The sequence below is a fragment of the Podarcis cretensis genome (genome assembly GCF_951804945.1).
Source record: "Podarcis cretensis genome assembly, chromosome: 4".
NCBI lineage: Eukaryota > Metazoa > Chordata > Lepidosauria > Squamata > Lacertidae > Podarcis > Podarcis cretensis.
Window position 1 is genome coordinate 86,390,541 of NC_137173.1, and position 27,272 is coordinate 86,417,812.

General features: G+C 41.4%; 1 protein-coding gene across 6 annotated transcripts in view; it reads right to left on the reverse strand.

Moving 5' to 3' along the window:
• FARP1 (FERM, ARH/RhoGEF and pleckstrin domain protein 1) overlaps nt 1-27,272 on the reverse strand; it is a 187,293-nt gene that overhangs the window by 127,337 nt on the left and 32,684 nt on the right. For all 6 annotated transcript variants that reach the window (XM_079972517.1, XM_079972520.1, XM_079972519.1 and 3 more), the window contains exon 2: nt 23,351-23,545. In XM_079972517.1, the coding sequence (XP_079828643.1) occupies nt 23,351-23,521 (171 nt within the window). In that variant the 5' untranslated portion in view covers nt 23,522-23,545. The remainder of the gene's footprint in view (nt 1-23,350; nt 23,546-27,272) is intronic.

The window sequence follows — 27,272 nt, forward strand, 5'->3', positions numbered from 1 at the left end:
TGGAGGCCCTGATCCAAACTATGACACCCATGAGCATGAATTCTGTTGCTTTTTTTTGAGCAGAGACCCTGGTAAAGGGGCTTTTTCTGCCTCTGCAAAAAAGTTGCTGATCAGGGCTCTAAACCAGGCATAGGCAAACTCGGCCCTCCAGATGTTTTGGGACTACAACTCCCATCATCCCTAGCTAACAGGACCAGTGGTCAGGGATGATGGGAGCTGTAGTCCCAAAACAGCTGGGGGGCCGGGTTTGCCTATGCCTGCTGTAAATAATACTAGAAAGTATTTGCTGTTTCTGTCCTCTCCTTGTCCTCAATGCTAAAGAGAAATCAGCTCCCTGCTGCTTATTAGAGTGTGAATGAGAGGTATTGAGTATTCATTGATATTTTCTATAGGGTGCCACGACCCAGTGGAGAATTTGCTGATCCTCATTATTCCTGCAGGCTATCAATTATGTTAACACTGGTTTCAAGAGAATTGGGGGTGGGAATGTGGAAGTAAAATTTAACTGGAAGATTGTATTCATTGGTTATACCATTATTATTATTATTATTATTATTATTATTATTAACCATCAAATTCGGCTTATGTCACCGTTTAGTGCAGCGGTTCTGCCTTAGTGTTTCAACTTAAAATCCACGTATGTGTTATATGCATTTGTGCTTGTAGTATCATTTTAGGAAAATGCAACAGAGAACAAATTCTATTTGATACCATTTCTATAAAATGACATCTGGATTGGAGCAATACTTTTCCTTACTGCAACTCTGTTAAGAAAACAATTCACAGTTTTAGGGCTTCAGTGCATGCTCTCTGCCTATTTGGACGGAAGGTTTAACAACATTCCTGCTCACCAAAGGCTTTGTATCTGTGAGTCTGGAGAAGTTGAGAATATATCACACTACTTTTATTAAGCTGTCCCTCGTACGAGTCCCCCAAGGTATAAATTTCTCATCTGTATCCTCTGCTCCTTGCCAAACAAGACTCTCCGTTCCCTCTGAACAGGTTTGTAAACTGCTAGCAGGCAATGACATATTACTATCCAGGCTGCAAAATTTGCTCTGGCTGCTAGAAAATGAAGAGCAAGAGATAACAAAATAATGCCATAGTAGGGTGAGAGAGATGTGGTTTTGCTCCTTCATATCTGCAATACCTATGCACTACGTAATTCACAGAGAGACCAGGATTCCTTTTGTTCCACAAGTCTTTTGTTGCTGTTCCTTTTCTTATGTGTGTTACTTGAAATATAGATAGATAGATAGATACGATAGATATGGACTTTATTTGCGTAACCGACAGGCCATAGCATCAAAGGACAAACACCAACAAAAATACATTACGAATATAGTTACCATAAAATCTTATGACCTATTAAAACCCTAGGTAGAAGCTGGATTATCATTCATCCATGACCCTCTGTCCCATGGGCGGCGGCCTTTTCTCTAGTAGATTGTTCCAGGTCGGTTAAGTGAATGTATTTGATATAATGTGTTAAACTGATCTGTATTTTCATACGTATTTTGTTTTTCTATATGTACTGAATGGTGGTGGCCTACAGCTCTATGCAAGTGTTTCATTTCAGTTCAATATAAACTTTGATGAAAATGAATAGCTTGTGTATGTGGGGGAGTAGGTTTTACAGAAGAAATGAAACATTTTAATGCATGACATAAAATAATCATACTGTAAAATGCACCACTTCTTTAAAATTGCACTTGATAGGTTCATATGCATTCTTTTCAAAGAAATTCACAAAAGTGAAGGTAAGCCATGCTTTCAACACGCTAGAGTAACACAGTAGCTGGGGTTTTAGTGTCACATAATTTGAAAGAACCATCTGATTTAATTAATTATTGTAATGGCCCAATCCTGAGCCAACTTAGTTATTAGGATGGAACATTCAGAGTGTTGTCCCAAAACACAAAATAAGCCCATGATCACATAAACCTGCCATTCTGCTATGTTGTTATCTATGGTTTTATTCTGGTTTGTTTTATTTTAAATCATGGGATATGACAACTCCATATAAATTAGCTTGAGGTGTCGCATTGGGTGTGAAGAAGAATAGAATTGGTTTAAACATTTCAAAAAATAGTATTCGTTCATTTCCATTTCCGTTCTGCCCTTTATATAAACCCCATAGCAGGAATCGACAATATTAAAACACCCACAATAAAATTACATGAAGCAACACTATCTCAGATACCTGGTCCCCAAGTTGTTTAGTGCTTTGAAGGTCAATATCAACACTTAGAACAGAGGTCAGCAAACTTTTTCAGCAGGGGGCCGGTCCACGGTCCCTCAGACCTTGTGGGGGGCCGCACTATATTTTGAAAAAAATAAATAAAAATGAATAAATTCCTATGCCCCACAAATAACCCAGAGATGCATTTTAAATAAAAGCATACATTCTACTCATGTAAAAACACCAGGCAGGCCCCACAAATAACCCAGAGATGCATTTTAAATAAAAGGATATGCTGATTCCCGGACCATCCGCAGGCCAGATTTAGAAAGCGATTGGGCTGGATCCTGCCCCCAGGCCTTAGTTTGCCTACCCACGACTTAGAATGTGGCCCAGAAGTGGACAAGTAATATTTCAGGATTGGTGCTGCATGATCCCTGACAGCTGTTCCTTTCAGTATTCAGAAAGCCACATTTTGCAAAACTCTGGCTTAATGTCGGTTAAAAAACCAGGGTAATAAGACAACCTGGCTTATGATCCTGGTATGTCAACCAAAATTAAGTCAGATTTCTCCAGTTTGGAGGCAGTGGGAAACCACAGTTTAATGCAAGCCAAGATCTCCACCCCAAAACCAGCACACAACGAGGAAGTTCATGGCACTGCAAGCCAAAAACCAGAGCTAGAATGTGTTCATTCATTGCTTTCTCCCTCCCAAGAAACTACAGTATATACTAAGATGTTTCTCTTTTCATTTATAAATATTTTACTCAGCTATTTAATTGCTAATTAGCAGACAAATCCTTAATTAATACAAAGTTAGTAGTTTACCATTGAATTGATTTGCAATTAGCATGTTGTATCCCAGAACTGCTCAAGAGTCATTAATCATTTTCATGAGCATAAAATCTTTCTCTTCCAGTATTTTCATCGGCCACAGTAAGTAGGTCACAAGGAAGGGATAGGACAGGTTGGGGGAGTGATAGTTAACTTTCAATTTGATAATATCCATCCAAAGTGTAAATTTTTATTCATAAAAGAATAAACCGTTTTATTTGCAGACCTTTAAATTCAAATTAGGGACGCAGGTGGCGCTGTGGGTTAAAGCCTCAGCGCCTAGGACTTGCTGATCGAAAGGTCGGCGGTTCGAATCCCTGCGGCGGGGTGCGCTCCCGCTGCTCGGTCCCAGCGCCTGCCAACCTAGCAGTTCGAAAGCACCTCCAGGTGCAAGTAGATAAATAGGGACCGCTTACCAGCGGGAAGGTAAACGGCGTTTCCGTGTGCGGCTCTGGCTCGCCAGAGCAGCGATGTCACGCTGGCCACGTGACCCGGAAGTGTCTCCGGACAGCGCTGGCCCCTGGCCTCTTAAGTGAGATGGGCGCACAACCCCAGAGTCTGTCAAGACTGGCCCGTACGGGCAGGGGTACCTTTACCTTTACCTTTTTAAATTCAAATTAGGTACATTAATATTGTAGCAGTGGATTTACTGAGATGAAATCTTGTGAACAGGAACTTCCCTGGTTGGCACTGGGAAAAGCTTGAAGCTCAGTGATCAATTGCTTCCATCAGTGGCAGATGGCTCCAGGTTCTGCCATTGGTATCTCAACTTAAAATGTTCTCAGGAAGCAGGGCTGAGAATGACAACCCCTGAGACTGTGCTGAGGTGCTGCCAACAGTATGACTCTGTATATTCAAGAATCAATGCCATATGGCAAGGCAAGGGTGCCTCACAACAGGAGTAAACAACATGGTGTTGTGGACTAGGACTCTATCGTCAGCCCCAACCAGTACGGCCAATAGTCAGGGACAATGGCAGCTTTGGCTCAACATATTCTGGGGGCTACCTAATTGGCTAATCCTGATTTACAACGAGGTGGATTTTTAAGACAACAAATTACCAACAAGTGATCAGAGAGACTGGCAAAAAAAATAAAAACGATTTTGAGATTTTTTGGCCTATTGAGGAGGCTGGCTTAGCCTCTACTCCAGAGTTTTGAGAGCTCGTGGATATGTGTGCACAAAAATCTCATAGGAGCAGATTTATCAAGTTCACTCCAAGGTATGGGGCAGCACAGTAGCATGTGCAAAGGTAGAGCCATGTAAGAGCATAAGGTTTTGCATATACACAAGAAGCCCCTGGATGGGGGCAAATGGGCAGCACAACGTTTTCCATGAAACTGGTTTCAGTTTAGCTCTCCAAGTACCGTATTTTTCGCTCTATAAGACGCACCAGACCACAAGACGCACCTAGTTTTTGGAGGAGGAAAACAAGAAAAAAAATATTCTGAATCTCAGAAGCCAGAACAGCAAGAGGGATCGCTGCACAGTGAAAGCAGCGATCCCTCTTGCTCTTCTGGCTTCTGGGATAGCTGGGATAGCCTGCATTCGCTCCATAAGACGCACACACATTTCCCCTTACTTTTTAGGAGGGAAAAAGTGAGTCTTATAGAGCAAAAAATATGGTACTTGCCAGCACTGAAGTCAGCTGGCAGCTTCCCAATGCTCATGGGAAGAGGTCAACAGTGAAGACCATGAGCCACAGCAGCCCTGTGCCACTCAGATAATTTGGTTCATATTGTCATCACTTCCCTTTAAACACACATACAAAAATTCCCCTTTTGACTCTGCACTTACACAGAACAAGTAGAATGCAGAATGGTATGTTTCAGACATTTAAATATTGTACTTCTAGCTCTTAATCAAATTGCTTCCGTGCATTCTATTTTACAACTGAAACGTAGCTTAAAACCTAAGGCTTCTACCAAGCTTCTTACTCAGCTAGGTTATCCATAAATATGAAACACTTATGGCAAAAGTATTTGTAACCTGACAGACCTTCGATCAGCCCCAGTAGTTTGGATACAGTAAATCAGGTGGGGTTGACATGTTTGCAGTGCTTATGGTGATCTGAAAGCAACACACATTTTCCTCACCAAAAATATAGTCAACTGATATCCTAGCTCAGTGGCAATTTGTATGAAGATGATCTCAAGTACAGTCCCTAAATCTCCAGTTAAAAGGATATCTGCTATCAGTCTGCCAAAACCCTCTGCAGCACACTGCCAGATCAAAGTATATATATATGTGAGTGTGTATTTATATATACTGTATCTTACTAATGCATAAAACACTTCACTATTTTCAGGTATAATTACTTGCAAATCATGCGCAGTATTTATAAAATGCTGTGCATCAAGCTTTTGGAATGTAACCACTATACATTTTCAGCTTGCAAAAAGCCTTTAAAAAAACGAAGTTTCACCAACACATGTTAAAAAGCATGTAACCACAAGCAGCTGGTGAGATTCAGTCCTGATATAAATAGACTCAACATGAAAACATGAATTCCTAAACTGCTGAGAATTCAGAATCTTGCTTCACTGCTGGGATTAATTTCTTTCCAACAGACTGGCTGTCTGGAGAATTCCCATGATTCTGTAAATGAAAACATATGGATGTGTTACAGCCAACAGTGGGAGTAGATGCACTCTAACTGATGGGTATTCAAGGGACAGCTCCATACAGAGGAAATTGCTGGTTTGGCAGCTGTTAGGAAACCTAACAAGGCCATATAGTGGAAGTTTTCCTGCTTGCTGTTCTTGTCTGTTCATTCTGGAACTCAAACATACTTGCTTATTTTCCAGAGAGAGGCAGAGGAGTAATGGTTATCCTTCCTAAATAGAAAATCCTTTTTGAATATAAACAACAAACTAATGGGGAGAAGACTTATTTTTACCTACCTTGAGCCCCAGAACAGTAGGCTTATAACACTTTTCTTCTTGCAAAACAATGAATTAATTAAGAGAACTGAGAAAAAAGCAGGTGTTGAGTGTGAAATCAATGAGTGTGAACTGAAGCAGCATAGTAAATAAGATTATACGCCAGGAGTTCAAATCTTCCTCAAGTTTAAGGCTTCGGGGGTGGGGAGAGTATCCTGTTTTGCTTGTTTCTTGATGACATGTGACTGAGGGATACATTTCTTCACAATCACAACTTCCCTAAGCTAAACTGTTTGAGAGGTTTATAGTAACAATCCAGGGCTGCCATACACCTGGAAAGTCCTGGACATAGCTGGGATTCGTCTGTCAAAAATGGCGTCCTGGTGGAATTTTAGGAAACTGGTTAAAATGTCCGGGAAAATCCGGGTGTATGGTGTTGATTTTTTGGTGAATTTCCAAAAAAAAAAAAAAAAAAAAAGCAACCCTAAACTTTTGTATTGCTCTGCCAGTTGTGTTATCACAAGTTTGGTAGCAATTAACATGAGCCTAATCAAGTCATTAAACACCACACACTCACACCCTGAATCAAACAGTGAACAATGCATTAATTTTGGTGTTTTAACGATTTACCTAGCTGATGTGTGAATCTCCTTGAATACTTCATTCCAGCATTTTACTACCTGAAGATGAATATAAGTGCCCCATTGGTAGAACGGGCAAGGGGCACTGTGCCCAACATCTTACTGGGGCACATCATCAACGGTGGCTTCTCTCCAATATACACAGAAACAGATTGCAGTAGGTTCACCTTCTAGGTGCTACCCTATAGATGGAATTCCCCCTCTTTCTTTCTGTCTCCCTAATTGCCCTAAGGACAACCCTCTTTTCTGTGTTATCTTCCGATTATGTAGACCGGATCTTTGAAACTAGGCCGCTCAACTCATCTGCAACACCTAAAACTAAGGCTTCAAACGGCACAAGACCTCTGGTAGTTTTCTCCTGAACCTGCCTGTTGGAAATAAAACAATTCATCTAATGGATATTAAGACGTTCAACTTGTCTAACTGAGCTCTCTTTTGTTTTTCCCAAGAATGGAAATCACAGACGTTGACACAGAAGTCCCAAAACTAGTACAAACCCTCTCCTTAGTCCCAAAACTGTGTGTGTGTGTGTGTGTGTGTGTGTGTGTGTGTGTCTACACTGTAGAAGGGAGGGTGGTATTTGTGGTGGGGGTGGGAGTGGACAGAGGTAGCTGGGATTAATTTAGATTGTCATGATTTCTGTTAAATAAATGTGCGTCATGAAAACCTTTTGCAATTGTATGGAAATTTGTTGGAAGGAAGGGTTGTGTCCATAGAGCGAATCCTCACAGGGCTTGTCTTTATTGCCCAGTACCAGATAAATTTATTGGTGCAACGAAAAGCTTTGTAATTCTTTTCACAGGGAAATTCCTCAGCACCACCCACAGAGTGCCCTTTTTGCAGTAAATCTGACCCTTTTTATTCTAAAAATAAAGTAATTAATGGAAGTTTGCCATTTTCCAATAACCTTTTCCCGAAATTAAAATGCGAAACACCTGAAACAAAAACAAAAACTGCAACTATTTTGCCTTAAAGTAACAACTTTAAGCTTATCCAGATTTTCATTTCATACCTAACTCTGGGCACAGGTTTAAAGGCATACTGTTTATTAGATATTTCTTGGAATCTGAGACCCCAGGTATCTGACAGGTTTAAAAACAACCCCCATCACACAATTGATCTGTATTTGTACTCCAGGGACCAACACACACACACACACACACACACACACACACACAAACTCCCAAATCAGCTGTCTTTTTGTAGACTAGATGGGCCAACAATACTGAATACATGGGTTCTGCTGCATATTAGCTATGCAACCGAACCAAGAAGGACCACTTTTGTTGGCATCCTTGCAGCAGCCACAACAAAACAATGCAAAACTATTATTGCACGCCACCCCAATCTACCCGCGGCATGAGATTCCGGAGGCTCCAGGCCCTTACCCAGGGTTTGTGTTTCCTTTTGGGAATGTGGCACAGTGGATACTACAGTGTATTTATGATATATCGTTTATTTACACATATATACAACCTGAGCCTGTGATGGAGGAGCTTGAAGCATGAACAGCCCAAGAGGGTCCTGCCTCCTCCACAGGCGCAGCCATGGATGCAAACAGAAACCAAACATTGCTCTGATTCTGTCTCCAGCTTGCTGCTTTCTTTCTTGCTGCCCAGACACTGAGGTCCAGCGCCGAGGGCCTTTCTGGCGGTTCCCTCACTGCGAGAAGCCAAGTTACAGGGAACCAGGCAGAGGGCCTTCTTGGTAGTGGCACCTGCCCTGTGGAACACCCTCCCACCAGATGTCAAAGAGAAGAACAACTACCAGACTTTTAGAAGACATCTGAAGGCAGCCCTGTTTAAGGAAGCTTCTAATGTCTAACAGACTACTGTATTTTAATACTTTGTTGGAAGCCGCCCAGAGTGGCTGGGGAAACCCAGCCAGATGGGTGGGGTATAAATAAATAAATTATTATTATTATTATTATTATTATTATTATTATTATTATTATTATTATAGCTCATATCACCATCACCTCTGCTCCCAATTCTGGTTTGTTCTGTTGAGGGAGGGGGCCCCACCCATTTGCCGCCTCACACCAAACCCCTTTATTCCCATCACCTCACCAGGAAAGCTAATTTGGCTATTTCCCGGAACCAGAAGGCTTGATTAGCTTTTAACGCTTGCTGGATGCAGGGATCAGTGGGTCTCTGCATACAGCCTGCTTCCCTCCACCCCAAACTCATAACTCTTAAGGCCATGATGCAGTCCAAGCAAAGCACTTTAAGTGATATGTCTAACTTGCTGGGAGTTAAAACAAAAAAAATTCCTTCCAGTAGCACCTTAAAGACCAACTAAGTTAGTTCTTGGTATGAGCTTTCGTGTGCATGCACACGAAAGCTCATACCAAGAACTAACTTAGTTGGTCTTTAAGGTGCTACTGGAAGGAATTTTTTTTGTTTTGACTATGGCAGACCAACACGGCTACCTATCTGTTGCTGGGAGTTGAAATCTTTCAAATTGAGATCAAATGTAAGCAGTGCTTCATTTTTACCAGATCGTGTGCTCCATAAAAATTCATTAGATGTTTGGAACGGCGCCATGCTTTTGCAGCACGCTTTTAAAGGTTTACTCACATGCGGTCTATATAAATCCTTACTTATCAAACCAATGGGAGGCAGGCACTTCAATAAAATTGGGTAAAAGGTGATCATTCTCAAAGACTGAAGTGCAAGCTGATTTCTCAATTCCCAGTGTGTTGCTATTCAGAATAAAAAAGCACACACACACACCCCGAAACAACCATTGACTGTTTTTCTAGGGCTAATCAATGAAGTGAACTTTTCCCAAACTGGACAGGAACAATGTCCGACATGTTTGGCATTTCACTGTCATGTTCTGTTGTGTTAGAAATTGTTTTGCTCTAATGTAGCTGTCAAGTGTTTACATGTTAAAACTGTATTCAGCTGCTTCAGAGAGTGCGGTTCTAAGTCAACACACTGCCAACTGTGAAAATTTAGTTGATCTGCCCAGCCAATGAGCTTGTGACTTTATTTTGCTTCCATGCATCCACAACATAGCAAGCAAAGAGGTCCCTTGGAAATGAATATAGCTCATGCAACACAAAAGCTACAGGAAATGGCATGCTATATATTGCTGACCTGGATTTTGACTACAGACTCTTTGAACCAAGAAGCGTAATTAAAAACACAAGTACATATGGCTGCAGAAGAGACCACAGTCCTTCAATCTTTGATAGACCCTTGTAAACTATTCGGCTAACTGCATACTTTGTATATATTTACATATACAGTGGTGCCTCGCAAGACAAAATTAATTCGTTCCGCGAGTTTTTTCGTCTTGCGATTTTTTCGTCTTGCGAAGCACGGACTTTGGAAAAGCTTCAAAAATCACCAAAGTCTTCAAAAACCTCAAAAAAGGCTACCACACCGCGTGCTATGAGTTGCTCCTCGAAGTGAATGCACAGTTTTAAGAAAAAGGAAACAAACTTGCAAGACAAAGGAAACAAACTTGCAAGACGTTTCCGTCTTGCGAAGCAAGCCCATAGGGAAATCCGTCTTGCGAAGCAACTCAAAAAACGAAAAACTCTTTCGTTTTGCGAGTTTTTCGTCTTTCGAGGCATTCGTCTTGCGAGGTACCACTGTATTTCCAGGGTTAAAGGAAAGAACTACAAGCTATAACAGACATAGAGGACCTCCTCATAGTGTGAGTGGAATGGAAAAAAATGACTGTATACATGTACATGCACAATTGGGGAACCCTTAATCTACCAGGTTACTGAAGTTTACAGAACCTACGTTTATGCTCAGTCTGTTTTCGCAGTCTGTCTTAACATGTGGGGTTGGGGATTGTTCCAAAAGGTGCAGACTTGCTCCTGTCTACTTGTTGATGGAACATATGGATGGGTACACGAGTCGGGGGAAAGGGCTTACATTACAGGAGCAGAAGATGTATCAAAATAATAATAACTGGGTTTCATTATCATTTTACTTCCTGGAATATTGCTTGCTTTTGGAATCCATGGCAATGAAAGAACTTTTTTTTTTTAAGGGAGATATTTCCCCCTTTCATAACAAAGCAGATTCAAATTGTGAGAACAGTGGGGCATTTTGCTCCCCCCCCCCTGCTCTTGCTGTGAATATTTTTAGACTCCCAAATGAAAAAGGGGAATTAAAGCAGAATACCAAAGGTTATGGTTCTCTTGGGGATATATATTTTCTTCAAGAAAGAAGCAACTTGAGATAGAGAGGAACTATACTGTTAGGTAAGCTCAAATAATCCCTAAGAATTCTCAAGAGTAAAATAAGTGGTTTTTAAGCTTCTGTTTAATTTTGGCTGATCTTTGGCTTCAAGAAAGGAGCATAAACATTATAGCACCTCAGACACCTGACTCTTGTTCTATATTTTAAGAAGTGAGAAGAGAAAAAATTGAAAAGCTGGTTTTAATAAGATAAATTTGCATATATATTTTGGCTTTTCTCTGCTTTAGAAGTAAAGTAATGGAATAGTGTGAGGGGCAGTGCTTGATTCTCTCTTTCTCCAAAGATTTGAAAGCAACTTCGATCCCACCCAAACTAGTACCCATGGAAAGTGTATTATAAGCCCCTTTCCCATCTCAAATTTGTCTTTTATTTTTGCAGAATTTATAGTCTACTTTGGGATGCGGGTGGCATTGTGGGTTAAACCTAGGCCTAGGACTTGCTGATCAGAAGGTTGGCGGTTCGAATCCCTGTGACAGGGTGAGCTCCTGTTGCTCGGTCCCTGCTCCTGCCAACCTAGCAGTTCGAAAGAACATCAAAGTGCAAGTAGATAAATAGGTACTGCTCCGGCGGGAAGGTAAACGGTGTTTCCGTATGCTGCTCTGGTTTGCCAGAAGCGGCTTAGTCATGCTGGCCACATGACCCGGAAGCTGTACGCCAGCTCCCTCGGCCAATAAAGCGAGATGAGCACTGCAACCCCAGAGTCGGTCACGACTGGACCTAATGGTCAGGGGTCACTTTACCTTTTTATAGGCTACTTTATTGCACAAAAAAATGAAAGCACAGCTGCTTTCGAGAGAGCTTTCTTGGGAAACGTGTGTTATTTTGTGGAAGGGTTTTCCCCTCCCTGTTCCCACTGAGTAATGAAATATTTAGCAACGACTTGATCTATGACTTGACGCAAACTATTAAAAGAGATTAACACATCCTGTTAGATCCCACATGTACAAATTAGTATCTTTGCGGTGAAAGAAAACCCGGAGTGGCAGGCGTTTTGGAATTACAGCACTTATAAAACTCCCATCACTTTCATAACACAGAGCTGGGCTTCAGGCTCCTAAAAGGTTGGTTCAAAACACACACACACACACACACACACACACACACACACTGCTGCTATGGTCACGGTTCATGGGTTCTGCTGTTCCATAATTTTCCTGTGTTCATGCAGAACTTGATACTGACTGCAGAATCCAGCATCTTCAGAATATGTTCACGCCTGTGAATATAAGGTTTAAATCCTGCGGGCAATTATTGTGCTCAATTCCTGTTAAGATGGGGATAGTGTAGTAATATAGGGATCAGAGAGATCTGTAGAAAACACAAGGAGCAGCAGGAATAGTTCTCTAATTTCTCATACCAAGGCTGATCTGGAATATAACATCCTGCATATTCTCTATAGAGAAAAACTTAATATAGCACTCATTCAAAACAAAACACAAAGTATTTTGCACGGAAATCTACCTACCAATTTTGCTTATGCAGTGAGACTAAAGATAGGTCAAATCGCTCTCCAGAATTTTAGACACACTTATCTCTGCTACAAGATACCAACTGCATCCTTTCCATGCTGTAATTTTTATACAATAATTGAATTGTAGGGCTGCTGCCCGAATAGGAACTGTAATATGGCAAAAAGCTCCAAAGAGAAATTTATTGCAGACTGGTGTTCAAAATTAGGCGTGTGTGTGTCTTGCCTGCTGCCGACCACTCCAGCATTCTCCAGCTTCTCTTCTTGATGCATCTACTGTGTATGCGTGCATCTCCTTTACATCATTTTGTCATTTCTGGATAGAAAATTCAAAAGTCCGCAAAAAAACCACAAGTAACTAAAATCCCACTTTGAACATTCACATTAACTATGCAAATCAAGCCGATGGGTACACGTTTTCTCCATACAGTATATGCATACATCCTTTTGAAAACAAGAGTTTGGGCAAGATTTTTGCACAGAGTTCCTGAGCTCACTTCATGCGTCAGACTAAAAAGAATGCGGTAGGAGTTTTGTTCTCTCCTTTTCTCAAGTGAACGCTCAGCTGGCTTGTTCCCAGTCCCTCCTTCCTAGTCAAGAGAGAAAAGGAAGTATATCCTGCAGTTATCAGCCAGCTGGCTGCCTTCTATCCTCTCAGAAACTTGGGCTTAATGCACTTTCAAAAAGTGTTCAGCTGCAGCACTTGGACCAGGGACAGCGTTTTGGCACGACATGTTTTCTCCTTCAAATTCAATTCTCTTTAGCGGGTCCCCAAACATGGCATGGCAGCAGAACTAGAGAGAGCCCTTTCTAAAGGGAGAAACAATAACGCTTGTGCCAGTGAAAAGGTTGGGTCCACTTCCAGGAAAGTGTTATATAATATATCCTTAAATATTCCTCAGCAACAGGAGGAAGAAAAACCATTGAGTAAGACCCTGCAATGAATTTCTTGCCAATGGATTACAGTGGTACCTTGGTTTGCGTACGTTTTGGATTACAAACATGGCAACCCTGGAAGTGCGTGTCCCAGTTTGCAACCTTTTTTGGATTACAACCCCCCTTTTTTTTTGGATTACGAACAAAATTTTTTTGGAGGCCCCATTGGCGAAAGCGTGCCTTGGGTTACAGCCTGTTTTGGTTTACAAACGGACCTCCGGAATGGATTATGGTTGTAAACCAAGGTACCACTGTATGTTCAGGAACACTGAGCAGAGAGACTGAACATACTCTGGTGAAACCCTTGAGGGGAGCAGGAACACTGGAATTTTAGAATTTGGGTCTCCAGTCATTTTTGGACTACAACTACCATCATGCCTAAGCTAGCAGGACCAGTGGGGTCAGGGATGGTGGGAATTGTAGACCAAAAACAGCTGGGGGGACCCAGGTTTTGGGATACCCTGTTTTAGAGGAGGGTTTTCAACTTGCTCCTGAAAAATCCTACTGGTGGCTCCAGGAGTTCCACCAATGAGAAAATTATCAGATACCCTTTTATTTTCATCTGCAAGTGACAACCACCTCTCCCCTCCTATGTGAGATGAGCTAGGGAGGGTCGGTACTGCAATAAATGGAGAAACTACCGAAGATTTCATTTCATTTATATGCTCAACACGGTATCCACAAGTCTCCCTATTCCACTGTATCCTCACGTGATGCAGTTTAGGCTGAGAGATGGCGGTTGACCCGGGGTTCCCCAGTGAGCCTCATAAATGAGTGGCAATTGGAGCCTGTGCCTCCCTTATCCTAGCTCCTAGCTTGACACACAAACAACTACACCATACCCTAGACCAGTCTTTCCCAACCTTGGGTCTCCAGCTGATTTTGGACTACAACTCCCATCATCCCTAGCTAGCAAGGGCAGTGGTTAGGGATGATGGGAATTGTAGTTCAAATACAGCTGGAGACCCAAGGTTGGGAAACACTGCCCTAGACATTAGCCTAAAGCAAAGTCCATTTCAGGGGCCTATTTCCTAGGGTAAAAACTATGGTTGGTTCTTTGGTCAGCCCCCACAGCCCCTTCACTTCATCATATCTGGCCCTCTTTGAAAAGAGTTTGGACACCACTGATCTAAAGCAAGTATGCTACCATACATTCTTACTCGCATGCAATTCTCTTCTCACTCATTTTCTACATAAAATTGAAAAATAAAATGCAATTTTAGATGTGGTGACAGGACAACAACAACCAGAACAACAAAATCGAATCATTTGATTACTCTTGAACCTTTCCCACCCCCACCTCTTAAAGGCCACCATTAAGTCTGCTTTGGTTACAAAAGCTATAAATGCTAAGTTGCTTGGCTGGGTCATGAAACCCAAATCTTTCCTCATTATTCTTGAAATTGACAAAGCAGCAGCAACATACCATGGTACAACCAGGAAGATATTAATTTACACTGTGCAGGAACTGTGGTTGCTGCTGCTATGAGCACAAACTGCATGGGCTCCTCTCCACGTGGCTACCTGCTTGTAGGAATAGGCACGTTTGTGGGTGAGAACAATGGTAACCATGCCAGTCAGTCCCCTCTCCCCCCAGATATAATGAAGCACTTCGTGCAAGCTACTTATAATAGGGTTCTGGTCATAATATCAAATGCCTTTATGCTCTGCCCAATGCAAAGTTAAGACAACGCTGAGCATAGGATGAATTGCATGTATTAAGGACAGGCACACCAATTAAATGCAACCTGAAGCTTTTGTACTTCTAAATCACCAGTTTTGAAATAGGAAACAATAGGTCATTCTAACCGAGACATTCTTTAATTTGAACTAGATCTGACAAAGACACAAGCAGAGAAAGAGAGGGGGGGGGGGGACACTTCAAAAAAAGGCCTTGTCATCCAATCTGACAATTGCTTTTCACATCCTTCCTTGTGCTACATACTCCTAAATTGGGTTGTTGTTTTAGTGGGAACAGCTTACCCTTTGCCAACTTTCCAGCACCTAATTCGGTCCTTGAGTCTGTCTGTGTGAAATAAAACCACCAAGCACACCAAATGATATGTTATATATAGTTAGTTGCAACTTAAGCTGAATAGTGGAAACGCGAGAAATTGTGACTCAATTTGATAGGCATATATTTCGGATGTATGGCTTGGTCCAGACTAATGCAAACCATCTCTTGACTTCTTTCATTAAATTCTAATGTTACGTGACAGGCCATTACAACCTGCCTTATCTATGGCAGCCCAAACAATGGATAGACCGGCAGCAGCTAAATTTAAATACTATTATTGCAACTGGGATGGAGCCAAGTGTCTTTGATCCCTGCCAGGGAAACCACCCAAGCATTTACTGCTGGGAAAGCCACGCACAGGATTGCACGGGATTTCCTTTGATCTCAACGGAAGAAAGCATCATTTGTGCACAGGCATTGTACCAGAATTAGGACCCTTCGGTCAGATCCTAAGAGTTCTCAACGGAGTGCCACACAGCAAGGTCAGAATACAACGTTAAAATTGCAGGCACCTCTCACTTGGACCATCAGGCAAAGCTGACTTTCTTATCTCAGCAGAGATCAAATTAAAGTATGCTAGTTAACAAAAATAGATGCATGCTTTAAAGAGGCTAAATTATTTCTGTTCACTTTGCTCAACAGCTCAGTTCTATATACAGTGGTACCTCGGATTAAGTACTTAATTCGTTCCGGAGGTCCCTTCTTAACCTGAAACTGTTCTTAACCTGAAGCACCACTTTAGCTAATGGGGCCTCCTGCTGCCGCCGCCGCGCCGCCGGAGCCCGATTTCTGTTCTTATCCTGAAGCAAAGTTCTTCAACTGAAGCACTATTTCTGGGTTAGCGGAGTATGTAACCTGAAGCGTATGTAACTCGAGGTACCACTGCACCTCTAAGCAGAAGCTTCTTGGTCTAGCATGGGCTTTGCAGCACAAGCTTATGCATGTTTACCTAGAAATCAAGCCCCACTGTGTCTTACTCCCAGAGAAATGAGTAAAGAACTGTAGCCTCATAATTTTCTGGTGCAACTTTTTTGGTTTACTGAATTGCTTAGTAGAGTTGAGGGTCCAGGAAGACAGGCACATACACGTGTTTGCTAACATCTAGGAATGTGAAATATTTATTTAGCCCTGCACAGGCTTGGTGTCTAAAAATATGATGCCGGCATATAGGAATTTGAACTATTTCCCCCCAACCCTGTCATAGATATTTTAAAATACAGCCATGAGCTGAGAAGTAGCAGAGAGATAAAGAATCGTCACAAATTAACAAAAAGGTGTGCAAGATTTAAAGTTAAGAGAATGTATGCAAAACACGCACAAATTTATTAAAGTGATCAAGCCATTAAGATTTAAGGAGATTGAAGGGACAAGACAGATTAATGACTGGACTCAAAGTCCAAGCAACTCAAGTATAGTTGTGTTAGCAGGGTGGGTGGGAGAGTTACATAAATTAAATTGAAATGCAGTAAGTCAATTGATGTCTAGTGTCTAGCATTCACATAGGCAATTCCCTTTCTAAGTTCATACAAAATGCATTTAATGAGAACCACATGGATCAGGAAACACAAAACCAAGCAGGAAAATCCACTGGTGAAAAGACACGGAAATGTCTGGCTGACATACAGGTCACTTGAGAGGAAAGGTTACAATGGAAAGAAAATGGAAAATTGTGGCTACTGCTTTCTCATATCGAAATATGCAAAAAATTAATAATTACTTGGCACTAGGCTACTGAAAAGCAAACTGGCACAAAACTACCAACTGAACATTTGCTATTTGTTTTAGAACAGCGACATTGTTTTTGCAAATTGTGACAAATCAGTGCTTCAGTTTCTGTTAAGCATTACTTATTTGATCACCTTATCTCTCCACATTCTCCCATATACACACACGTTTCCAGATATTAGAGCAGCCTCTCTCTATCCCACCCTTAAAAACAAGTCTTCTGTTCTACAGGACTTGATTTTGCAAGGTAGCTGCATGAATTGTGCAGGCTCCTCCTTGTATAATGCCCATATCAGTAGCAACAACTACTTGCCAAAAGGGATGGCCAAAGACAACATGAAATAGAAAATCAGTGGTGAGGGTGGGGGGTGGAGAGAGAGAAATAAACCTTTTTTTTTTTAGGTTGAAGAAACTGCAAATAAATGAATATGTTTTGAACATTCCGTCATAATGCTGCTTTTAACCATGCAGAGTTGTTTCAGTGCTGGTTTACATTGCTTGGAGTATGTTGATTGCATTAAATCAGATTTGAAGCTTGTATGCCCGATATAGAAAGGTGGGATCTAAATTTCAGAAATTACTGCTGTTGCGAAACGCTCCTGGCATTACCTGATTGCAATTGTGGACCATCACAGTTCTATATTTACCTGGAACTCATATATCTCACTCTAAAGATGTGCCACTTTCCCCACATGTGCAACACGGAAGCCCGGAAACTCGTTTACACTCCCTCCTACACCAGTTTGCTTGTAACACAAAAGGCTGCTTTCTCGTTTTTTTAGTCAGAGCTTGCATCACCTTGTTTTTACATCAAATATTGTGCCATTGCCCCCAACACTGCAGCGAGTGTCATCTTCTGGAGGGAGGGGAGGCAATACTGGAGAAAAGGTCTAAAAAAAATTCTGTGTGTGTCATGGATCCAGTATGGTTGGTGGGTCAGCAAAGGTGGGGTAGCTTTGCACATTCGGCTTCCAGATGACAAGAGTTGCAGCCAACAAGAGTGTTTTGATACTGAGAACCAACATGACCCAGTGTGGCATAATGGTTAGAGTGTTGGACTAGGACCTAGGAGGGCAGGGTTCGAATCCCCGCTCAGCCATGAAGGTCACTGGATAGTAGTAAGTAAGTAGGTACCAGTAATTTTTTATTTATACCCCACCCTCCCTGGCCAAGACCAGGCTCAGGGCGGCTAATATCAAATACATTAAAACACAATCAAAACAACTGATTAAAATACAGCTTAAAAATTAGAATCAGGATAAAATCAAATGACTGCCCATGAAATTACAACCATAGAGGTCGGGAACCTCAAGTATTCATCAGGGCCGGCTATCCATGTTGGTTCCACATGAGCCTATAAAAGGGCCAAAGAGGTAACTTTGCAGGGTTCCAAAAAGGGGGGTCAAACTGGGTCTGGACCGAAGGCCAAGCGGAAAGATGTCAAGTCCCGTAGGGCCCTGGTCTCTTGTGACAGAGCGTTCCACCAAGCCAGGGCCAAAGCCGAAAAGGCCTTGGCCCTGGTTGAGGCCAGTTTAACCTCCTTCCCCATCTCTTAGCCTAACCCAATTTATAGGGTTGTTGTGAGTATGAAATGGGAGTGGCTTTGTTGGGTGTTATATCGGGAGTAGATGAAGTGAATATGGTTTATATATAGCGGACAAAGACTCATAAGTCCCTTACCCTCTCAATTTTATTTCTCTCTCTCTTAACCTCTTTCTTTCTTTTTTTCTTTCTCCCTCTCTTTCTTTATTCCATTCCCCCCCCCTTTATGTTTTTATTGCATTTATATCACAGTTTTAGTTTGGACCAAAAAAAAGAGAGGGAAAGATATTTAATATTAAGTTTTGTATTTTTCCTCTATAAGCACGAATAAAATTTATTCAAAAAAAACACTAAATCCATGTTTTATCATTCTGAAGAAAACATGAATATTTTAAAAGATGAGGCACATGACCCCTTGCATTTCAACACACACAATGTAATTACACTTTGGCTAAAAGTCTTCCGTCCTTTTAGGAGCCTGTGCCAAATGTGTTCTGCCAGGAATTAAAACTACTGCAGTTCCAAGTTACTGAAGAGAAATGTCACTTCCCTCTTCTTAATTCACAAGACTCGGCTTGGCTGTTGGGACTAACTACTCGGTGAATATTTAAATGCCCTACTTTCCATTGGGAATAGTTTTGACAGTGACGTCCACATAATTTCAGGCATGGAGAATTTCAGGCACGGAGAATAAAGCCTCAGAATGATGAATAGATGACACTTGACTTGCTGTTCATTTCTGAAGTTGGAAGGAAGGGCAACTCGCCTGAAAGATTGCTTTGTGGTTTCTGCACAACTCCCTCGACTGACGCTTAACCCCCCCCCCCAAAAAAAAACCTAGAGCTACAAATCTTGCAAGAGGGTGGAGAACAGAACTGTATGATACAACAAAATAAGCTCTTTGCAGTGTTACTTTGCCCATTTGCAAGCTGCCCGGGAATAGAGTTTAGAGGACTCGTCAATGTGATGCACCATTAAAAAAAAACCCAGACACTGTAAAATCAAAGAAACACAAAAGCAGAGTGTCGAAGAAGCTGCTGCAGCAGCAAGAACTGCGAAAACCCAAGCTATAAAAACACGCTTAAAAGGTTGGGTGGGGAATTATTTGTGTTCAGATGAGTGAATTGGGGATTTTATTTTTTGAAACACAGGGGCTATGGGTGCTTCATAGAACTACAGTGTGTTTTCAGTCCTGGTGCAGGTCCCCCACCCCCACCCCAATGCCTTTTTAAATGACGATAGAGCCATAACTATCAGCCACACCAATCCTTTCCTCTATTCCATTTAGCACCACAGCATCTCGCTTGCGAGCAGGGGGAGCAGAAACCCCTTTGTTTTATTGCCTACCGTAACTATTCTGCATGCATCCACCTTCGCTGCCCCATCCTCGCCTGTTCTTTACCTCAGCTGATGGATGAACTCACAGCTGCAACATCTGGATAATGCCAAGCTCTGGCACAGGTTGTGAATAGAGGCACACAGAAAATAAACTTTGCTAAAGCCTTAGAAGACCGAAGGAGCAGGCAGGAGGAGATGCTAGAAATACGTTTGTTTATTATTGTTGTATTTATTAAATTTGTATACTGCCCTTCCTCAAGAGATCCCAGGCGGTTTGCATGGTACAATTTCCTCATTAAGTGTGTTTCAGCCAACACAAAGCCCAGATGAAATTGGGAGAAACTGTATACTGCCTCCAGTCCAAATATAGGCATTGGACAGTCCAAATTGGACTGTCCACTGCCTATATTGGAGGATGAAGAGTACAAATGTCTCCAACATGAGCTCTGCAAAGAAGGGAGAAGCTGTGCAAGAGGGTGGAGAAAGCTGTGACTTTTTATTGGGAAATAATTTCTATTTAATTGGGAAAAAAATGTATAAAAGTTTTTTTTCCAAAAAAACCCAGAGTCCTTTTTGTTGGGGATAATTCAATGGAAATTCCCAGGTGTAAAAAAAAGGCTATTTATGTATGTTACTACTGTAGCTCGTGTTTGTTTAGCCCAAAAATGGACAACAAGCAAGGTTCCAACTAAAGAAGAATGGCAACTTAAATTGATGGAATATGCACAGCTTGCGGACCTAACATAAGAGAAAAAGAACATACGTTCAAAGAAGATTGTAAAATGTTTATTGAATATATGGGGGGAAACTATACACTTGAAAACGGTGGCAGCATTAAGATAAATTCAACAGTGTAAACAAGTTTTGATGGATATATTAATGGAATACTGAATGGTTTAGTTTATGTAAAATATGCATGGATTTACGGTATGCAAATTGAACCACGGAAAGAGAAGAAGGGAAGTCATTAACATTTTAAGGTTGTTTAATGAATATTTTAAATTGTAAAATAGGAAACTTAATAAAAATTATACAGGGGAAAATAGAGAAAGCTGTGACTTTCCTGAATCTTAAACTTATTTTTAAAAAGAGCAGGAATATGGAGAGTAACGAAGATCAACCAGCCAATGTATTTAATAATATATGAGCTCCGTGAATCCCTTTATTTTACCCATAAGCAGAATAAAGAAAACTAGGAAACTACCACTTCTGCTATTTCTTTTAATACAATTTAACATCTCCCAAAGTCTTAATGAAAGGAGAAAGCGTTGACCTCGGGTAATACATTGCCATCCTAGTTCCAATCAAATCAGTGTCAGCAAGTCCATGGTGTCAGCAAGTCCATGGTGTGTAACACAGTCTGTGAGGAAGCCCTCAGTGAAAACACCGGCTTCAAGCACCAAATCCCTGCGCAATAGTCAGAACTAGCAGCCTGGAGGCAAGCAAGCAGGGTTTGAAATTAGCAGGGCGCCAGGCGCATTTTACGCCTAAAGATTTTCCATTTACGAGCACCTCAAAAAGTCTGGGTGTCATTTTTTTGCACCTGGCTGACACTCAAGGATTACTGAAATGTATGTGACTTGAAGCCTCGAAGTATATGTTAAAGATAGACAATATGTTAAGGAGTTTAACAATAAAGAGTAAAGTGTTTTGAAAACTGAAGTATGGTACCAATATTCTTATTGTAAACACCAAATTAAACATGTATCAACAATTTCTGATAAAAATGTGGTATTGACCATGTGTCTCTTATGTGAATTGTGTATTACTTCATGCTTATCAAAAGAATAAATAAAAATTGTTGCCGACCCCCCGCAAATGGCGACTCGACAGTCTGTTTTGGCGCCCACAACCCAGGTCCCAGAAGCCATTTGGCTCCTAGCTTTTCTATCCCAGTTCCTAACACTGCAAGCAAGCAAGCTGAAATGTACAGTGAGAGAGCAGCTCCATCTGTTACTGAACAACAGATTGGACTTGCTTTTCAGTCTGAGCAACTTCATAGGCCAGGTGAAGCCATATCCTGGAAGTCCTGTTGTCACTGCTATATTAGCTTCCATTTCTACAGTTCTTGTGCTGTTGGTTCCGTTGCTGGTTGAGACTGGGTGTTATCAGCCAACTGTGTAACGGGACCTCATGGCTGCTCATGTCAAAAATGAGGAGGAATGCCTTAAAACGACAGCACTGATACAGGGCAAATCCCTCTTTGAAACAGATGGAAAGTCAATCCTGTATGGCTAATCAACTGCCCTAAGGTCACATTGTAAGCCAGCTAAAGAGAGAGTGAAAGAGTTCTCTTCTTAGCATTCCAGACATTCAGAACCATGCTAACCAATCTGAAAACCATGCACTCCATTGGTTCTTCTAACCGAAACATTTAAGGAAGGCATTTATCAATCTGTTACTAGGATGCATTCACCATTTAGACATTATTAAGGAGACCAAACTTGCAGCCATGCTTTTATATCATTTACCCTATCTAGTTAATACAAGGAGTCTAGATGTGAAGTGCTGGAAAATATGGAGGGTGTGTGTATCAAACTATCTTTGCAGAACATGTTGGGATTAACCCAAACTCTCCTGAACCAGTTCAAGTCAAGAGCATTTCCACACAAAGGGCAATATGAGGGACTAGTGAGTTGATTTGAGTTGATTGAGCTCAGCTGAGACAGCACAAGAAACTGCAGCTCCTCCCCAACCCTGCCAACAGTTGCAGTGCAAAGGAATGGAGGAGGCGTACATTTCTCCTTTTTCTTCACTTTTTCACTATGACACGATTGGGGAGAGACAGAGAAAGAGACAAACAACAACAACAAAATCCTCTGCTCCATCATAAATTCGCACTGCATCCAATGAATTTTGCAGGGTTCCCCACTGGTTAAATCAGAACTGTGCTTAGAATGATTCTGTAGAATTCTCTGTATAAATAATGTAATAGAAGCATATTTAGGCCCTTTATATATAAGGACCACACATGACTTGCAATCACCACTTGTTTTCATGAATGGCAAGGAAGCGGGTCAGTCCTTTCCAGATCAGCGCATGTTTCATTCACAACTAATTCGTAATGTGTGTGCACTTTGTATCAGTGCCCAAATGACTAAGAGTATTGTAAGAAGTGGTCCTCAGATAACCGAAGTTATGTAACCACCTTTGTCGAGGCAATGGAAACAAACTCATTAGTGAGCCATTTATGAACACAAAGTATTATATTAAAAAGAACAGGGATTCCACTCCAAGATTGTCAAAGGAGCTAATTGGTTGTGGGTTTTTGTTTTTTTTTTAAAAGAACCTCTTCATTTAAGATAATTTAATTCATTGCATCCTAGTATTTTGGTGTGACTGTCTATGATTAAAGCGTTGGTTCCTAAAATGGAGGACAATGCAAGAAAATACCAACCTTTAAAATGTACACTTTTCTATGAGAAATACAATGGGTAACTAGATCCTCATTGCAATTTCAACCCATGTGTACGTTAAACACAAAATACAAAAGTAATATTGTGCACTATAAAATTGTAACCAGCCAGCAATAAACCACAGGCAATGAAAATCATCTTACCGGAACTTCAAAAGCTTCCTGTGCATCATCCAGCATCTGGACTTTGATAGAAATAAGTTTTCCTGTAGGGGTTGTGGGCATTTTTTGTCCATGTTCCAAAGTACTGATCCCGGCATTTTCCTGAACTCCTAACCGGGATCCTGCTGTTGTTCTCTGCTCCACTTCACCCATGTTTGGAGGAGCTAGTTTCTATATCTGTTAATGGGAGAGACAGAGAAAGAAAGAAAATATGAAGCCACATTACTTAAAAACTGTTCAAAGACAATAATGCACACAGGAATGTACTACTTCACACCATTTTGTAGTTGTGAATTGTTTTCCTTTTGAGCAGAAGATGCACAGGGTATCTGTCCTCATAACAATGGTGGTTGAACCCCCTAGTATCTTGCTGGTGTTGTACAATCTGTTGTAGGTTTACTCAGAAGTAAGTCCCACTGTTTTCAATGGGACTTAGGAAATGTGTAATAGTTGCAGTCTTGGTTTATCAGCCAGGCACTACATCTTCTTACATCATTTCGGATTGTGAAATGAAGATGAGCAGGTACCACACACCTCAAATTGTTTCGCTGATCTCCTTGCACTCCAGAAGGAGGAAGAATCAAGAAATATATTGTATCAACCCTCAAGATACCAAGAGATTAGTGCAAATATCTGCAATGCCACAAGCATTATAAAGACAAGCTAAGCAGTCATTGCAGGGAGGAAATATCTTCATTTTCACCAGTTGCAATGTTTGCAATTCTGTGTGGCCAAGTTCACTCATAATTCTAAATGCAACATGTGCAAAAAAAAACCCTAAATGAACAATACTACTTGTTCAAAATGCCATTTAACTATGAAAAGTTCCATGTCTTCACCAATCAGAACCTGAAACAATTAACTGATATATATGCCAAGCAGGTCCAACGGAAAGGTAGATGGGATACAACTAGAATCAAACTGCACCAGACTTAGAATTAGTTCAGAAAAACTTAAGCAGTAATGGAAATAATTGAACTTGTCTTTTCATGCCCTCTCTCCCCTCACATAAAAGAACATAACCAAATAGGGAAGATCGCTACATCACTTTGGAAGAAAATGCTCCACCTTTTATTATTGCACACTTGAAAGCAAACTCAAGGATAGCAAACTATTTCAAAGACATAACTTTAAACAAACTTCTAATTCTTCTGCAATCTCACATTTTTCTATCTTCCGTGGAAAGGCCAATTGTTGATGCAACTGATCTTGCCTTTTTTATTACTTCTGTTGCTTTATCGTTTGATACATAATGCAAGGGCCCTTAGTCTGATCTGTCAAACCATATATATATATAAAACCTCATATATATGTTTATCCCACTCTTTTCTTTTGTTCTTCAAAACAGCCTGAGTCTGAGACTGAACCTGATGCTACCATCCACAGTATTTGTCTAGCTGGGTAATTGCCTTTCCATCTCTCCTGGACTTGTATGCCCTGATCGATGATCATTAACAAGCATGTAACAAAACAGGAGGAACAGGAATTTAACTTTCTGGCTGAACAAACATACAGTAATAATAGACCCAGCCATTCCAGTCGTTTTAAACACAGTCATAGTGCAAGGGATCAGAAGCAGGGCAGAAGGGCAGAAAAGGAAATGACTGTTGTTGCTGTTTTTTAATTCAATGTTATTCATTATTTCATATTAGCATGTGAATTTAACAGCCTAAATAATGCAACACTGACCTAAGATACAAATTCTACCACTAAAGCACTAATACCACCCATGCTGATATGTGAATCCCTGGGCATCAAGCAGACCAACGGTTTTGTTTTTTGTTTTTACAAACTGTTTTCCAGTGAACCTTAACTCTTCTGTTCAGAGCAGGACCTGTGAGTTGGTAGAAAGTCAAAGGTTCCAGCTGGCTACCAGGTACAGCCAAATTTTGTGGACCTTGCTACTGTCCATCCTTTGTATAGTCCTAGAAATTAAATGGGGCAACAGCTGCTTTTTTGGTGTAATTCAGCACACACAGATTAGTTCTGTAGTATGCACCATCCATTCAAAGTCAATAATTCTGCCTTAGTATACCAAGATATGTAGGACGATAAAAAAATAATAATATTACAAAATCTCTTTAGAAATACTTTCAAGTTTTGCATTGTTGTAAACAAATCAATTATTAATTTGGAAAACTAAGGACTGCTTTCTAGGGGTTATTTTCTTCTCTTCTGCTTAATTAACACAAACAGAAGAGACTCCTGGTCAATTTGGTAGCAAGCTAGAATGAACTTCTGCCTTGCTATTAAAGCTGATGACACACAAAGCAAAGGAATAAATATTTGCTTGTTTCACTGGGGCAGCGAATAAGGGTATCACTGAAACAATGGCATGCATGCTTATCAAGGGCCAATTTGGTGCCCTCCAGCTGTTTCAGACTACAAACCTCATCAGCTCCAGCTGGCATGGCTAATGAGCAGGGGTGCTGAAAGTTGGGCCTCAAAATGTCTGGAGGGGGCAAGGATGAAAAAAAGCTGCACTATATAATCCCCAAAACCTCCCTGCTTCAGGAAGCTCCAAAAACAGGCACTTAATAGGATAAGTTTTTTCTTCCCATATTGTCCCTAGGGAAGTATCAGACGAAGGCTGCAAACTCATGCAGAGAAAAGTGAACAATTGACATTTATTTATATTTCTTGATCCTAGCAGATTTAACCCTCTTTTAAGGTCTGGGCCAGGCAAGATTAACCATCATGTACAAAGAACCATGGAATCAAAGACTTCTGTTGATCTTCCTCTTCCTATAATTGAGAGGGTTGGGAGTGTTACGGAAGGGGGGGGGGGCATGTCTTCTTCACCTTCTTCGCTACAATATATTTGCTCAATTTCCCTTTCCTCCAGGCAATGTCAGGTGCCAGACTATGCATATTTGGGACCATTGTTTTCTCATCCCCAGGAAGTGTTTATCTGCGCATATCTCCAGCTCTGCATATTCCCCCCTCCCTCCTCCATATGTTAATCTGTGTAACCCAACCTCCCTTTAATATATTCATGATGTAATCTGTGTAACCAAACCTCTCTTTAATGTATTCATGACGTGTTTTGCACTGTATTCTGGGACATGGAGGGAGTTTCAAAAACTCATGTCACCCCTTTCTCACTGTTCAATCTTGCCTTGAACCTGTTGCGCAATAAACTTGGATCTTCTGCTGTTTGCTCCTGTCTCCGGCTGAGCTCATTTTCCTCCGCAGGGACCCACGGACTTAGTCCGATGAGCTGGGTGGCAGAGCAGCCTCGCACCCAGATTTTGCCGTAACAGGAGAGAAAATACATGCCCTCCAAGGGGCTACTGTTGGGAGTGGACCTGAAGGGAAGCAAGGCCCCAGGTCTTGGGTCTGCTGATGGTGGCGGTGCGGCAACATGAGATTAAAGAGCAGCATTGTACAGTACCAATCAGCTTGGGAGATGTGTGTGTGGAAAAGCAGGAACTAAACATGAGAGACAGTGGCCTCACTGTAGAAGGGGGACAATTTTGCCTGCAACTACTTCCTGCAATTGCTGTTCTGAGTTTCTCTGCCTCCAAATTAAAAATAAGCAAAGCAGTCAAGAAGACAATTACGTAATGCCCCATGTAAAATGGGATGTGGGTGGCACTGTGCGTTAAATCACAGAGCCTAGGACTTGCCGATCAGAAGGTCGGCGGTTCGAATCCCCACGACGGGGTGAGCTCCCGTTGCTCGGTCCCTGCTCCTGCCAACCTAGCAGTTCGAAAGCATGTCAAAGTGCAAGTAGATAAATAGGTACCACTCCGGCAAGAAGGTAAACGGTGTTTCCGTGCGCTGCTTCTGGTTCGCCAGAAGCGGCTTAGTCATGCTGGCCACATGACCCGGAAGCTGTATGCTGGCTCCCTCGGCCAATAAAGCGAGATGAGCGCCGCAACCCCAGAGTCGGCCACGACTG